We start from the raw sequence: 18297 nt of genomic DNA on the forward strand, positions 1-18297 counted from the left end.
TGATAGCGGGTAGGATCGACTGCCAGTGCATAAATCAGTCCTGCTGGGCACGTATTATATTGCACCGAAATGATGCGTGCACACTGCACATAAATGTCATGTAAATAGTAGTTCTCATGTTACGGTTACGGTAAATAATTAACAGTGTATTGTTGCCGTTAGTTAAAACGACAGACACCAAAAAACAGATTTGCAGGCAAGTTGCGATCTTTGAGAAATAAAAGCTGATGGTTTTTAGGAAGAAAGCAATCATTAATGCTTAATTCGTTAAGCGTCTCCCCAAATATATAGCCGGAAAAAGCCGATAGAAAAAGCCTTTATGTCTGCGCAATAAGCCGATGCGAGCCAAGCCGTGTGATGTCTTTTACGCTCTTATTGCGCCGATATAATAGTACATTATTGCAGAGGCCGGGAAAGGGGAATTCGTGGATGAGTTTCGATTTTGTCGGACGACGCGAAGCGGAGTCCGACAAAGAAGACGAATCCACGAATTGCTATTCCTGCCGAGGCATATATAGTGCTTTTCTCCAAACATGCGAGGAAATAAGCTAAAATAATTATTATTTAAGCATCAAGCATCACTCAAATCAAACCTTCACATCCAAAATGTCAAAAACAATTTCCCTCTTTAATTAATTTTTAAAAGTTAAAGGCACAAACTTATTCTGCCATTCAGTACCATTCAATATTCGTTCATTCAATATCTTGGAGGATATAACCAACGGAGACGCCATGTCTAAAATTTTCGGTACAAAATAGTCTGCCGTTTTTTGCGGGGGAGGGGCACATCAAATGTATAGGTACGTCATGTCAGATAAACGTCAGTCCATACATATGGTTGACATGAGGTTGACCATTGGCCGCCTATTTTCGACAGAGGGGAACGCCTGTTAATGGCGGCTCCATTGTTAATTACTCCGAGTTCAATATAATTGCGCAATATAGTTTGTCAAACCAACTTTTCAGTCAGTAAGAACCAGGAAAACTACACCCATCCTTTTCTTTTGGGTGCTAGTACTAGTATAAGACAAAGATAGTATGATTCTCTTTGTCTATGTTTGAAATGAGAAAGTCCTTTGACAAACTATGTAAGCTTTATGAACACGGATGAGATTTAAAAAAAATATAAAAATAATCTTTGATTTTATTAAGCAGTATTCGCACGATCATACACGTGAAATGATAGCTGATCGGGTCGTGTAGAAGCGGCTCGCGGCAATAATAATTGGCTGTTTGCGTTTTTTATTATTAAAAAGTAAAAAAACCGGGCAAGTGCGAGTCGGACTCGCGCACGAAGGGTTCCGTACCATAATGCAAAAAAAAAACAAAAAAAAAGCAAAAAGAAAACCGTCACCCATCCAAGTACTGACCCCTCCCGACGTTGCTTAACTTTGGTCAAAAATCAGGTTTGTTGTATGGGAGCCCCATTTAAATCTTTATTTTATTCTGTTTTTAGTATTTGTTGTTATAGCGGCAACAGAAATACATCATCTGTGAAAATTTCAACTGTCTAGCTATCACGGTTCGTGAGATACAGCCTGGTGACAGACGGACGGACCGACGGACGGACGGACGGACGGACGGACGGACAGCGAAGTCTTAGTAATAGGGTCCCGTTTTACCCTTTGGGTACGGAACCCTAAAAACACTACAGTAATAAGTTATTACTGTAGTGTTTTTTTACTTCCCGTCCGCTAGAACAGGACAGCGATAGTTTGATGTTTTTTAGTTAGAGTTTGACATTAACGAAGAACTTCCCGTACTATTTTTGCTACAGTAAGGTGAACATTTCCGAGCATATTGGAGAAAAGGTGTTTTATATCGCCTTTTGCCGATTTCGTGTCAACATATGTATAGGGAGACCCTTAAGGCCCCTGTACATATTGGGCCAACCCAGGCCAGTCCAAGGGACGTAGCCATGCGGTCACCATCACTTGCTCCCTCTAACGCATAAATGCGTCCCGCAGACTGGCCCACGCTGGCCCAATATGTACAGGGGCCTTTAAACAGGTACCTGTGCTGATCAGAGAGCAGCTCTTGACCATCCTCAGTGGTCCACGTGATGGCGGGCGGGGGGTCGCCGCGCGCCGCGCACGCCAGCCGCGCGCCCGCGCCCGATGCGAACACAGCGCGCGATGGCGGCTCACTCGTGAACCACGGCGCTACTCGCGGCTCTGAGCTTTCTGTTTGCTCCTCGCTTTCCTCTGCTGCTCCACCTGATAATAAGAAATATAGGTATAAGGTGGAGAAGAGTAGGAGTGCCTGGTAACACATTTCGCCGCTTTACAATAGTCAATGCAGCGTTTTATTTTTTTCGCAGATTACTTATGGGTTACATTACAAGTCAGTACATAATATCAAGGTTGTAAAACGATATCAACAAAAAAAAACTGTAATTTGATTTGCTTCCGTAATCTGACAGGCCTATTCAAACGTAAGAATAATAGGTATCTGAATGATGAGTTGATGACATTCGGGTTTTCATGCGTTTCGCTTGTACCCACAATTATTTTATTTATTTATTTTATTATCGTATGGCATTTACATTACACTGTTCATTCATTAACAACTTAAGAAGTTTATTTATTAATAAATATATATAAATGACACTATTCAGATATCAGTCTGATATCAGTGTACATTTGAACTGACCTCAGCGCTCCCTGTTTGCAAACAAAAAAAAACTGAAAGTAAAATGAAATAAAAACACTGGAACTACTTAACCTGAGTATAATATGCGCTAAATCCCAGGCGGAGAAGTTTAATACTGTAATGTAGACAAACAATCGAGCAGAGAGATTGTATCACTGGCTGGTGGTGGGGAGGGGGGGCACAATGAAGTAAAGTATCTCTTGCCGGAACGGAGTTGAGTCTTTTTCTATCTGTTTCATTGTTATTTTTATTTGCTTTGTTGCTGGGTGCTTTTAAAATAAATAAAACTTAAGTGTTTGCAGACAATAGCTGTGTGTAGTACTGGGGGCGGAAGGCCGAGGGATTCTTTGCAAAAGAACGCTAACTTTAAGCCACTTAAAGTCTTGAACAACACAAGTGGAATTAGGACTCGTGCAAAAAAAAGCACGGCCTACTTCGAGCTTCGTTTAGGCGGCTGTTCTGCATCTTGCTGTCTGTTAAGTGAATTTAATCTTTGGAAGCTTAGTTCATTAGAAAACAACAGACGTTGAGGTTTCTTCTATATTTTGCAATAAGTTGCGATGTCATACACGGCCGGACAATAACATGTTACAAGACGATAAATTATTAACAACATTTTACCCTTGGTCGCAAAATATATATTAGCCACGTTACATTCCCGATTAAAAAGACCTATGTATGAAAAATCAATAAAGTATATCCATATAAATGCCGCCAGCATCCTTGGTACAATGCCTCAGGGGCCTATTTTAGATTTAAGCCAGTTATTAATTTCGTTTAGTTGTTTGTACCACTGTATATGGGTGTGTAATGTTTAATATAATTATAAAAAAAACTATCATACATTTGTTATAACGCCATTTGATATATTATTGTATGTTATAATGTAATTTTTATCATACGTTTCCTTTAATATATTGTGATTTCATCTAAATTGTCATGATATAATGCCTAACGTGATATAATTTTCAAATATTATAAAGACATGTTTTATAATAACATTTGTTATATTATATTTTTGTATAACGTAATACTTCATACAATTTTATCAAGTATAAATACATATATTGTATAACCTTTTGTGTCATATTTCATTTACTGATAACGTAAAGTTTTACATACTTTTTATAACTAGTACGCATGCCTACTGCTTTTGCTAGCTATTTTAACCTGAGGAGGTCACAGTTCTAACCTAACCTAACCAATTTTTTCACGTTTTTCGTTCTGCGGGGGCCGCAGTTCAAACCTAACCTAAACCACTTTTTTGTTAGAGTATTTTATTCTACAGAGGGTCAAAGTTCTAACCTAACCTAACCCTCCTTTTGTTAGGTAGTTATTCGTTTATACATAAATAGTCGCAGTTCCAACCTAACCTAACCCATTTATGTCATGCAACTATTATGCCATACAAATAATTATGTGATGTCACTTGTTATAACAAATAATACACTTTAGAGTATTTAATCATTATGACAATGTATATTAGGGGAAGTGTAAATATACCTTATGATCATTATATCAATAATAACATTATGTATACCGTTAATTAGGTATTACGGTAGTATGCCATTTATTACGTTATTCCAAATAACGATATATCAAACTATAATATATGAAAAGTAATTATAACAAATGTAATGCACCCCTGTATATATATTGTTTGTAAATAAATGATTCCATGTACTAAATATTGATTTATATAGCGTGTTGTTATGTACAAACTGACTTTTCAACTCATAGGGAAAACTGTGCTTGTCCGAATTATCTAGTCCGATTTCCTTACAATATTTTCATTTTCTAAAGAGCAACTGGTAAATATCAAATGGTTACGTGTTTTCTACGAAAAACATTTCACGAAGCGGCGATTGCAGACGATCTCCGGTTTGCTAGTTGCACGCCTCAGCGCTCATTATCTTAAAACTACAAATACCAAGTGCAAGTGGAAAATGTATTTACGAGTATAGTCTTATACTACTCAATATGTAAACAGGGCTTAACTGCCAGATTCGGACTTTAAGATAAGTCAATTAAATCCAGAACCGATATGGATTAGATATGTCAGTGTCAAATGTGACGTTTCTTCAAACAAAAATGTCACTTTTGACACTGGCACATCTAATCCGTATCAGTTCCAGCCGGCGTATTATGGATGGCTTTATCCATCTTTATCCACGTGATAAAACAACTGACACTTTTTAATACCGTGGGTTAGAAAGTCACTGACACCGTTTTATCACGCTGTCACGTAGACAAGAATGACCATCATATCCGTACTGATCTATATTAATTGACGTATCTTAAAGTTCGAATCGGGTCGTAAAATCTGAAGATATACGCCAGATATGTTCCAGTACTGGCCCGCGGCTAGACGCGCACGAGTAAAAGTTGATAAAAGTTTGATGCGGTGGTGCGGGGGCGCGCGGAGAATTGTCCTCCGTCGTGTAATCCGGTTAAGTTTGTTGGCGGTTGTTTGGGAATTAGTTTCTGTTTCACTTTACAATGAGTCCATTGGGGCGAGCATGCTTCTAGTTGGTTCTACGCCAACACCATGCAGCGGCTGCTCAGGAAAAGTAATTGTGACAAAGAGAATACATATGTAAGGTAGATCAATGAGTTATTTATTGTCGACAGAAGTTTAAGAAACAATCGTACTTTTTTAATTTGACAATTATGCTAATTAACACATGTTATTTATGTCAATAAAATAGTTCTTTGTAAGTACTATTTTAGTCTAGCTACATATCTTGAGTTTCTTGTCTGAGTAGGTACATTAGTTTGACCAGGGAATCGTTTTCGTTTTCATCTGTGTCAAATTTGCTGATATGCGATATATGTGGAAAATTCAACGTGTTCTCTAGTATTTAGTAGTAGTAGTAGTAGTTATAAATAAATAACTCTTACGTCTTGGTGAGTTAATTTCTCAGCGTGGAGTTTAGAATGTAAATACATTCTGCGCAAATAATCAAGTACACAATCCACCCACGACACAGTTATTTATCTCCGCTCTCCAAGACGCAACGAATCAATTTTATATGTTTTTTCCTTTCCACTCCAACCTACTTTAATCAAAGTCAGGACGAGGTTCCAAATAAAACACGAACATGAAAAATAAAGGTAACAATCTTCGTACTTGTAACGAAATGAGGGGAAACGTCGTCATTGAAATAAAGAACAGTGTGGGGGGAGGGAGATGGGCTTTATCTTGCGTTATCTTAATAACAAAGGTCGGGAGGCTGTGGGCAGCCGTGCGGACGTATTGTTCTGTTGTCACATTAACATCACATGTTACCGGAGTGATATTACATTCCTAAAGCTAAATGTAATCATCGCGGTGGAACCGTACACGTGTCAAACTTTATCATACTTGGATTTACGCGATTGAGCAGATTAAGTAGGTGGTATTATTTATTGGTATTTAGTATACCGATAAATAATACTACCTACTCAATAAATCTTCATTTTATTTAACATTGAATAACATGATGAAGTACAAAAAACCTACCACCTACCTACCTAGGTTTGGGTACTACCTACTTAAATATTTATAAGTGTTGAGTTAATATATCTTTATCATTAAAGAAATATAACAAAAAAACTGACAAAACGTCGCCTATTGAGTGAAACATAGGGTCCTTACAAAGTCATCATAACCATCTATGAAATCACAAGTCGTCCATACGATATTATACAATCCAATATCTTTCTCATAAATAAATAAATAATATTAGGCAGAAAGTGATGTTAGAGTTACTGCGAAAATAATCAGGGTACTTACGATATGAAGTGAACAAAAGGACCACATACACCAGCTGCAACGTTGCGCCCGCATCGCGCCGCCTGAGAGTCATCTGTAGACAAACAAACTGTTTGCATTAACATCGATAAAAAGGATATCAGTACGGATATGACGACAGTTTTTGTCTACGTGATAGAGTGATTAAACGGTGTCCGTCACTTACTATTCCACGGAGTTAAAAAGGGACAGTTATTTTATCACGTGGATAAAGCGATCCGTACGAGTAATACGCCTGCTGGACATTATTAATACGCCAAAAATAATAAACGTTTAAGCAAATAAAAAAAAACGATATCAATATGGGTGGAATAAATAACTTTAAGCTATAGGACAAATCAAATACGTAATTAGCTACGTGCAAAGTGCATAGTGTTGTTACATTCCTTACATTCAAATTATAACTATAAAAGAGTTTTTGGCAAAAAAATGATTTTTGATACAAGCTTTTATTAGGTACTTTTCTTTCTACAGACAACTATACAACAAGACTCATCAAGACAATTATAACAATCCCAAATACAAATAGTTTGCGTTGTTTTATCACAGAGTTCCCGTGGCCATCTCCTGACTCCATCATCAGATCAGCTCCATGTCATCATAATATGGCATTGTCATCCAATTTACATATGTAGGCATTTTTTTTAACATACATACTAACAGGGCAAGTATAATAAAAGCTTGTAAAAATACTGTAACTAATCCCTGCCCTTCAAGTACCTACCAATGATTGCCGAATGCAATAAAACAATCGAGTAACAAGTGGCATGAATCAATCCGCCAAGTCACGGAGCGGGGAAATATGGCCCAGGTGCGCACAAACACCTTTATCGGCTGCGGAACCCTCGGTTTGACTTAATTTACGGCTTGTTTACACGCCCCTCAGTTCTACTAATCACTTTAAATTAGGTACCAACTTGAGACATTCACAATTAGACTTAATTGTAATTTGAGTGCGTGTAGAACAGTTTGAAACCCACAAGTCTTGCTGTTTTACGTATTTCAGAATTATTTTCTTGATATTATATTCTGCCGAATTCGAACTTTAAGATATTCACAAGAGATGACACGTACTAGATCCATTCTAGATTTGTTATAATTTAGATATCAAATAGTTCTTCTTTTGCGCAATTCGGGCAACCAATGTCACTTTTACGTTTGATAGAGTAAGATATCTATTAGATGTGAATTGAATCTCTAAGTCATATTCTGTGGAAATCGTTCAAGCGAGTATCTCCAGAATCGCGCAAATGTCAAATTTGACAGGTGAGATCTTAAACATATCGTTATCGTATCTTGGTGATGTCTAAAATATATCTAATAGATGTCTATTTTAAATCCGAATCGGACCCATTGTCTTTGCTACAAGTAGGTACTACGACGTAGGCAATGCATGTAAATTATAGTTATTTATAAACTTTTTTGGAGTCAAGAGAAAACTGTAACCTAATTACTTATTGACTGATACCATAACTTAGGAATGGACGGTAGTTTTTAATCCCTGAATAAAAAAAAGGAATTTATACTTTGAAGTTTTAACAAACTGGCTTAAAAAGCTACATAATTTTTGAAGTGAAAACTTCTTTAGCGGCGCTGTGCACTTTTTGAGGTAGGGAAAAAATGTTAAACTCGAGACAACGTAACGCGTAAGGTGTGACGTCATGTGTGACGGACAATGTCATTGTTTTTTGATTTAAATGCCATCTAGTGAGTTTCCCTCGAACTGATATTAATATAACTCTAGTAAGTCAAGTCAAGTAAGTCATACATAGTGCTGCAGATATTTTGCACTAGATAGCGCTGTTATTAATATTTTGAGTTACAATGTCGTTGAGTTTTTACTTTTGCCGGCATTCCCGGAGTCCACCCCGTTGTTTTTTTTGTATGAACATAATGAAATAAGCAATGTTAATAATTGCTTGATTATTCTAAAACCTTTGATTTATACCAGCTAGTCTTCTTGCCATCTCTCGCATCACAAACAGTAAGTGAGCACGTCGAGTGGCTCTAGGCTTCGTCTTACACAAGTTCCACAACGGCACTCCACGCCATGCGACACCGCACTCCGCTACTCTATTGAACCCCGGCTAAGCACTCTCCCAGATAACAGTACACTGTATTTGTTTTGTATACTTTATTTAACACAATTGCTGAGTAATCTCTGCTCCGAGTGTCGAGCGCAAATTAGATTTGTCACGAGGGTAATGGGTGCGAACGTCACGTCAACTCAGCTTCCCGTTGACGTTTTACTCGAAATATTAATAGCACCGGCTATTAGGCTTCGCGGGTCCAATAAATTGGAATTGGACAATTTTGTACATGGAAAACTAAAGTTGATAGATCAAAGCGCAGTTCGATGTGCAGCGCACGTTTCCTGTCGACGACGCGTTATTCTGCACTTTTTCATTGTTCAACGGAAAATATAGTACATGAACCCACCGGAATAGACTAGTCGGTATTACACCGCTAATACGGCTCGCTGGCTCATATTAAACTCGGTTACTCGCCAGGCACAAAGCGTTTAATTAAAACGCGCCGTAACGATGCGCCCCATAAAAACCGCTGTAGTTTCTTTACGCATTTAAATTTTCTTTGCAATTTCATTAATTAAGACCATTGAGAAATTCTGTAGTTCTAGATGCGTTTTTAATTGCGGAATGGACAAAGGTCGGGTCTTAATTGTGCCATAGAACCCCGGCCGGGCGCGTTATTACACTTGAGGGAACCTCTAAGCGATCCCGTCATCATCAGCCGACCCCAAAGCGCGTGTTACATCTGTTACTGACTAACTTCGATAGCATTAGCATTTAGTTACATATGTAGGGAGCAATGTATGTCAGCGGTGATTGGTTCTGTCGTAGCTTTGTTGAGAGTTTATGCCTTGAGGCTACCGTACTTGGGTGCGATTCTGTAATCAAGCGTAATCCAAAGAGATGGATTGTAAGCGGTTACACACACTCATCTCGGAATAATTCAAATATCTCTTTGATCATGTATTCAGCTCTGTTCATTTGCCATTTCCATTGTAATTAACTCGCGACATATTAATTAGCAGGATATTATTTTACTATAAATAGTTAGAACATACCAGAATCTCAAATAAAGAGACTGTACGTACGGCTCGATTTGAACAAAGCTTATATAAGAAGTCACAGCGGTACGATACCGATCTTTCAGTGTCAAAAGTGACATTCCGTTACAGTTTTGTGTTGTGGTTGTGTTTTCAATTCCTAAAATTGTATAGTACATTTCGGCGAAATCCAATTTCAAGGGCCGATTTTTGAATTTCGATCGGTGGAAAACGGTGAAATCTAATTTTAGAAATACGATAGAAATTGGGAATCTAGTGGTACTGACAACTCGTTTTCAATTCTATTAGTAGAATGTAAATGCCTAGTTAGTGGAGATATTATTGAACGAAATACACGAAATATACTTAGCGGTCGAATTTCAAAAATCGGCCCCTGTATTGTTAGTTGTATAAATTTAATGTTTATGATTATTTGAGTTGTCTTGTTTCATAATATTTTAAACTATCGCGTTTTGAAACCTGTGAAACCTGTGTCGAAACGTCGGTAAATCAAGGTAATTGAATATAATTCGCGTTAGACCCGTCTATAATGTGAGTTAATTTGTCTTGTTTCGTTCTTGTCGTTTGAATTGAGTTTATATTTGTTATTTTTTAGGTTACATAAAACGTTCGTTTTACACTATAACTAACGTTTTATGTAACCTAAAAAATAACAAATATAAATTATAGTAACTATACTACAAGCCAGGCAGTCTAGGCGAACTTATTCGCGATCGTTGCTACATTTTGCTCGCATACCCGGGTCCGGGTATTCACGTGTCCGGGAACCCGGACCCGGGCAATTTACGACTGTGCCGCTGTCTAGGAATCTTCCGCCACAAACGTTGCGGCTTTGCACTAGTTTCCTAAATTACATAGCTACAAACAATTTACTGTTTCTCTGCTATTAACTTTGTTCATATGCATTATAATTTTTAAAATATCTAACTAGTTTGAATAAAGTTAATATTGACTACTTCCTATAGTTCGTTTTTTTAGCATTAGAAAGAACTCCACAGAAGTAAGCGTGCAGTTTTTATCAGGCTCTTTAATTGTTAATAATTATTGAATTATCTAATGTAGCATGGTGAATACATATTATAATTTACTTCAAATTATTACCGCTAAAAGTGCCGGATTTGGAACCACAAGATTACTTCTGCGAAGTTCTTTCTAATGCTAAAAAACACGGACTATAATGGTGAACAATCATGATCATTTGTTCTAAATAAAAATACTTGCAATCTATTTAATGACATTTTTTTAGCTATCTTCCGTAGGTAAAACATTACTAATTTATGGCTCTTCAATATATCGAACATTGAAGAGCCATATTATATTATTGACGCTATTAAATAGAAAGGTATGAAATCCTTCATACAACACCATAACAATTTGTCATTATTGAAGTTAGCGAAATCCGGTTACTTAACAGCTACTTAAAACATGCAAAAGTCTAATTTTATTTTGTCAACAATAAAAGCCTAGGTAATTGAAAAATATTTTGGCCTGTTTTGTAACCTTCCCAGAGAGCTCACCAGATGCCTACGTGACGAGGCACGCGGGGAATCTAATATTGTTTATTACGGTACTAAAACTATAGCTAACGAAATCCCGCTGTGCAACTCAATAACTTTCATATGACGTGATAACAACATGATTGCAGATTATCTTGAGTTAATCTCCATGTACGAGCCTATAAAACTAGCAAGGTAGAACTCGCATCGCAATAAGGTGCATCGCACACATGTATACCACGTGTCCCAAAATTCAACGATAAGCTGGCAGCAGAAGATGGACCTGCTCATGACTACTCGAGGAAAAAAAAAGAAAAATATATCTCAATTTATTATGGAATTACAAAAATAAATTAAAATCGACACCCCTAGTGGTATTTTTAACGACCAATGTCTTCAATTTTTCAATATTTTTTTTATTATTTTTCCTCGAGTAGTCATGTAAGTCCATCTTCTGGTTCCAGCTTATCGTTGAATTTTGGGACACGTTGTATATTTTAGCTTCTTAGGGTGTGGTGCGCATCGTGCGCACAACAACTTTAGATGAAGATTGAAGAGTTATCTCAGCGCTATGTCAGTCCCATTCTCAATGACAATGAGAGAGCGACTTCCAACACAAAAAGAAACCAGGACTTGTTAGAAATATTCCGGGTTTTCTAATTATGTTTTAATTAATTGAGTAGTCGGTAAGAAAGCTTGCCTACTTTCACATACTTTTATAGATAAATGTGAAAAATGTGAATGGGTTCAAATGTTACGTCCACGTTCGCTATTTATACAAAACTGCAAGTTGGTTCGTATTAAAAATAAGAAAAATAAAAATTCATTTCGTGTCGTGACGCACGGCATTTTGACGTCACAATGTTCCGATAACTAGATTATTACGAGGTTATAAGCAAGGATTACAACCATGACATGACATACGGTTAGAAATTTTCTCATCTCACCAGTGTATAATCGCCTATCATATATCACATAATTGTTGGTGTAAAATAGACAGGACTCGCATTAGTGGCTGACGCGGGCGACACCCAAATTAGATTTCTCTCACACTAAGCTCCTTGACGTATGGTATGCGCCGTGTCACGTTCCTTCGTCTCGCAATTTGAGGCGAAATGGAACGAATGAATAATTCAAACTAGCTCAAACTTATGGTGCAACAATCTGCATTCATTGTACTTTAAATATGTTATAAAAAATAAAGCTAGTTATTAATTTCGTTTAGTTGTACCACTGTATATATATTGTTTGTATAAAAAAAAAATATTTTGAGTAAATCTTGCAGAAATCTAAATCTAGTCCTACGGTAACATGGGCATATCATATTTAGAGGCAACATACTATAATATACCATGGAATCCAATAAATAAATGAAATGAAACAAACAAAACTATGTATTTGGTCAAAAAAAAAAACCGAATGATGAACTACTAGTATGCTCCGCCACGAAGATCGTCTTATAGAAAAGGTTTTTTTTCTGGATGATATGGATTTAGATGTAAAGCTTTGGCTCCCATGAGCCGTGGCTAAATGCCGGGATAACGCGAGGAGGAAGAAATGTTACGTTTTAGTTAGTAAAAAAGCCAGTTTACATGATATTTTTTTAACTTCCAGTATTATTTAAGTAAAGGTTACAGTTATGAAACAATGTCAAGTAATGGAAAATAATTATAAAAAGAGATCCAATATAATTGATCTAAAGTTATATATTTCCCCCAATTTTCATTTACTTTACGTACATATAGGTACATTCGTACTGAATCAAAACTTGCTAACTAGATTGATCGATTAAAATCAGTCTTGGGAGATATGTGAAAGGGAGTTAGTATCACTTTATATACAATTTGTATCTTAATTTTTCTTTCTTTTATAATATAGGAGGTAAACAAACAAACTGACCTCTTGATGGTAAGCAACTTTCGACATCCGCAACACCAGAGGGTTTAGGTATCCGTTGCTGGCCTTTGAGATGATAATACGCTCTTAATTAATGTTGTTCCAAATATACACACCGATATTTTGTTTCAATCCTAGCTATACGAAAAATACTGTAATTAGCTTAACTTTCTTGACGATTTAAGTAAATAGAATTCCCCAGAACGCCTACCTACTCAAGTTTTATTTGCATACATAATTATATTATTTGAAGATAATGAACAGACTGACGGCCCGATTCGAACTTTAAGATACGTCAGTCAATAGATCTAGAAACGATATGGATTAGATAATTATGCCAGTGTCAATAGTATCCTTTCTTCAAACAAAAACGTCACTCTTGACACTGACAGCCGTATTCGAACAATGAGATACCTACGTCAAATACTAGATATTAAAACGATATGGATTAGATATGTCAGTGTCAAACAAGTGTCAAAATTGACATTTCTTCAAACAAAAGCGTCACTTTTGAAACTTGTTTGACACTGACATATCTATTCCATATTTTTTCAATATCTAGTATTTGACGTATCTCATTGTTCGAATACGGCTGTGACACATGTAATCCATATCGTTTCTAGATCTATTAATTGACGTATCTTAAAGTTCGAATCGGGTAGTGAGGTTAGTTTTACGGTGGTAGAATATCTCAAAGCCTCAATACGTCTGCTTTACACAATTACAATTCCAACAACGTCTGAGCGCTACAAAGCTACGAGGTTCGTAGCAGCTCGTAGCGCTAGTGTGGTTCCTTTCTCCGAATTCCTTTGTTCTATTCGTAGTAAATAAATATACCTCAAATGTTCTGAAATCCTGTGTAATCTGAATCGGTGAAATTCGGATGTTATCGTTTACGAAATTGTAGTGGTATCTCCCTTTATGCTTATATAATGTGAAAGTGTGAGCGATAAACTAATTATCAAGTAGAGTTCTCGAGGCGTATATTTATTATTATAACAGGTTATCGGCGCGATTCGGGAAGTGAATTAGAGATTCACTAGATATAAAATACTAATGATATATTATCTTACCTGTTGTTAAGATCTTTACTATTTCATATCTTGTGAATCTCTGATTCATTTCCCGAATCGCGCCGTATGAATATGATGTGGATTAGTTATGGATATGATACGTAGTGTCATAAGTCATAACTGACTGTCGAGTTGAGTAAGATTATCCAAAAATACCGTAAAATCAGATAACTATAGTACTTAAGTACAACTATAGTCCAGTTTAACGTTGATTCTTAACAAGCCTTTATGATTTGTACTCGTTATCTTTATTTTGAAGCTTCGATACAATAATAGGTACTCTTTCTGTATTATATACTCAACATCATTTGAAAAATAATTAAATATACCTAAATATTTTACTGGAACTTGAGTTTGCAAGTTGTAAATTATAGTTTACGGTATTTATTTATTTATTAAACCGTGAAGCCTAATCTCGGCTCGATTCGGAAAATGAATTAGATTTCTACTAGACTTCAACAAGTTACGATATGGATAATTTAAAGATATTTGTAAGATAGATATGTCAAATTTGACGTTTCCGCGATTCTGGAGGTCCTCTTGAACGATTTCGACAAGTTATGACTTAGATATCCAAGTCACATCTAGTCGATATCTAATGTAGATCTAGTTGATCTCTAAATCGTCTCTAGATCTGGTGATTATTGTAACGGTGCGTGTAACGAAGCGTTACACTATCGACCTTCATACTATTTCTGGCACCATACAAATTCTAAATTCCTTTTTGAAATTCAAATCCTATTCCAAATTCCATTCAATGATTTTTATTTTCAGTTCGATCACATACTTTGATCGATAAACATCATTTTATCTAACGGACTGTACTTCCCAAGTTTCTAAACACGACCGTTTAAGTGTGATTTTTATTAGTAAACGTAATAATTCATAAGTGCGTGCAGTTCAGTATAGTGCTCGTTTTGTGACCCTGCACACCTTCCAGATATATATCTACATCATCACCAAGGCACATATTGTGCCTTTTTATTTAAATAATAAATACCCCTCATCGCTCTGGATCCTGCCTTTTCATTCCCATCATCCCCGTGAGGCTCCTCTACCTGCCCCCTCACACTGGCGCCATCAACGTGCTCAAACCCGGACCTGACAAGACACCCACCCGCCCTACGACGCTGAGCAGCCCGTTCCAGTACCTCCGTGCCAGCACCTGCTCCTACCCAACAACCGCAACCAGCTGTTCCAGTCCTACATTTTTCCTTTTACTAACAATTTTTTTTTATATATTGTTTGTAATTGCTAGCTTTAAGATCTTTTCAAAATTCTAAAAGGTTATAGTCGACCCAACTCAAATTTTCGCAATATCTCTCGGCCTAACATCATTTTATTTAATTTTCTATTTTACAACCAACCTTTTATCTAATCCTCAACCGTTTAACCAAAATTCCCCCCTTAAATAACCAATTACATATACATAATCACGCATCTATCATCATTCATCATCTTATACCAATTTATCTATATCTATTTTCTAATCCCTATTATGCCAGCGTCCTACGCTTTTTGTCGCGCCACGTAACAAAACTCTTAACATAGTGATTACACAAAACATCTATCACATACAATTACACAATCCAAGATTTCCACTGAAATCTCACAAATTGGTTTCAATCCTAAGTGTTTTTAAAACTCCTTGGAGTCACTGAAGTGCGAACCAATCCTGACTTACGGCAGTACTGTTGGAGATAATCCGATAGCTTATCCTTCACCCGATTAAATAAATATACACAACTAAGCCTAATATCACAATAAACTTCTCCTTTCGATTCAATAAAAAATAAAATTTAATAACTACATATTTTATTTATATTGATAACATCAATTATTCTCTTCGTGATAGGTATCCACTTTAATAAACAATGAATCCAGCACTATTAAATAAACCTGAACTCATCTATGAGCTCAAACTCAGGAACATTCAGTTCCCAGCCACCGCGCAGGCTGATGATTTAAGACAGCTCCTCACTCCAAATTTATTCGCGGACCCGTGTTCGAATCTCTCCAGCCCATATGATCTTGAACAGGATATCACCGAAATTAGCAGATGCCTCACAATAGTTTCTTCTCAGCTACAGCTTGCGACCACCAACCAAGCGAAGCACGATAGAATAGCGGTTTTCTTATTTCATTTATATAACAGAATAGAACGTCTCCATATTACCACTGAATTATCTCCAGAAATTATTGACAACTATTCGAAAATATGCGAATTTTTGTCAAAATGTCAAACAAAATTTAACATGTCACAACCGTCAACAACAACGTCAACTTACGCGTCAGCAACCTCTTTGATAGATGATTCCACAAATTTAGACCTACTTGCTCGAAAATTAACCAACCTCTCTGAAGCAAAACCAAGCGATTTTAAAAAATTCAACTATAAAGGCGATAGTTGCCCTTATGATTTTATTCGAAACATCGAAGAGTTTGCAATTGCGCGTAACATTGACGACAAACGCTTACACAAATATATATACGATTTTTTATCAGGCACTCCTTTAGATTGGTATAGGTCAAAGAAAACAACCCTTACAGATTGGAAATCATTTAAAATCCACTTCTTAAAAGATTTCGAATTGCATGACCATGACCACAACTTACTACAAAATATACATTCCCGTAAACAAAAACAACATGAACGAATAATAATGTATTTTTCAGCCATGGAAGCCCTCTTTTCCAAATTACATGAACCCCTTTCTGAAAAACAAAAAATAGATATCCTCCGTAGAAACATGAGCCCTTATTACAGTTCCAGATTAGTTCCTACAGATGTTACGTCTATAGACACATTATTCCAATCGTGCAAATGGTACGAAAGCTGTAATACTACCTCTACTTATAGCTCTAGCAACTATACCAACATTCAACAAGATTCTAACCATACCCCCCCTTCCCAACCGTACATACCACCATTCCCATTTAATAAACCGGTCCATACTGTAACAGCACCACCTTCTACGTTACGTTACTCCTGTCCGCGTTGCAGAACAAACGATCATTCTTTAGATATTTGTACAAGTAAAAATATAGTATGCTTCCGCTGTGGCAAACAAAATGTCACTTTTGCAAAATGTACAGTTTGCCATAAATTTCCAAAAAACGCATAAAGGAGAAAAGTAACTTAAATAAAACTACTGCTACAGAATGGAACCAATGGTTAGATACCATTAAATTATTTATGTCATCATACAATACTACATCAGCACTTTTCACTCAAGATCCATACGATGAACGACCTTATGTCAACATCCAGACAAATAATTTAACTTTATGTGGCCTCTTAGACAGTGGCAGTGCTTTAACTATTTTCGGAAATAATTCCCATAAAATTCTCTTATCCCACAATTTTACCATAAATTACGACCATAAAGTCGTAGGCTCTGTAGCCGACGGCTACCCTATATACTCTATTGGTACAATTCAACTACCAATTTCGTACAAAAATATTGTGGCTATTATTACCGCTCATGTTATCCCTACTGTAAAGCAACCCTTGATTCTAGGCACAAATTTTTGGAGAAAATTCAATATAGCTCCCCACATATTACCTGACATAACGTCATATTCTGATAAACATATAGATACCCTAGTTATTTCCACCTGCGACCAACACATCACTAATTATGACAACCTTTCTGAAACTCAACAGTTAATTTCAGATACTATTATTGAAAAATTTAAAAATATTTCAACAGAAACCAAACCCTTAGGACGAACCCACCTCATTGAACATCACATAGATACCGGTGACCATCCACCAATCAAACAGCGATGCTATAGGCTTTCTCCAGAGAAACAAAAAGCTTTATGCAAAGAAGTTGATGAAATGCTAAAGCTTAATGTTATCGAACCCTGTGAAAGCCCATGGCTAAACCCTGTCATAATAACTCCTAAAAAAGATGGAACGTGGCGTTTTTGCATCGACAGCCGTAAACTAAATTCGATTACGCGCAAAGATGCCTACAAACTCCCACTCATTTCTGACATTCTAGATAATCTAAAAAATGCTAAATATCTATCATCGATAGACATAGCAAAAGCATTTTGGGAAATACCCCTACGCCCTTCTGATAGACCTAAAACTAGTTTCCATGTACCCTCAAAAGGCATGTACATGTTTCGCGTAATGCCTTTTGGATTGACTAATGCCCCTGCTACCCAACAACGCTTTATGGATGCGTTATTCCCTTCTGAAAACCTTGATAACTCAGTATTTACCTACTTAGATGATATTATCATCATAAGTAATACTTTCGATGAACACATCACTTTACTTAA

At 36.5% G+C, this 18297-nt stretch overlaps 1 protein-coding gene across 1 annotated transcript in view; it reads right to left on the reverse strand.

The window, feature by feature from the left end:
* LOC134680240 (cell adhesion molecule Dscam2-like) overlaps positions 1-18297 on the reverse strand; it is a 39442-nt gene that overhangs the window by 12260 nt on the left and 8885 nt on the right. Inside the window, exons 2-3 of the mRNA XM_063539332.1 lie at positions 6428-6500; positions 2015-2216 (exon numbers count right to left, since the gene is read on the reverse strand). Coding sequence (XP_063395402.1) covers positions 2015-2216; positions 6428-6500 — 275 coding nt within the window. The remainder of the gene's footprint in view (positions 1-2014; positions 2217-6427; positions 6501-18297) is intronic.

The sequence above is a fragment of the Cydia fagiglandana genome, chromosome 3 (genome assembly GCF_963556715.1).
Source record: "Cydia fagiglandana chromosome 3, ilCydFagi1.1, whole genome shotgun sequence".
In the NCBI taxonomy this organism is placed as follows: Eukaryota; Metazoa; Arthropoda; class Insecta; order Lepidoptera; family Tortricidae; genus Cydia; species Cydia fagiglandana.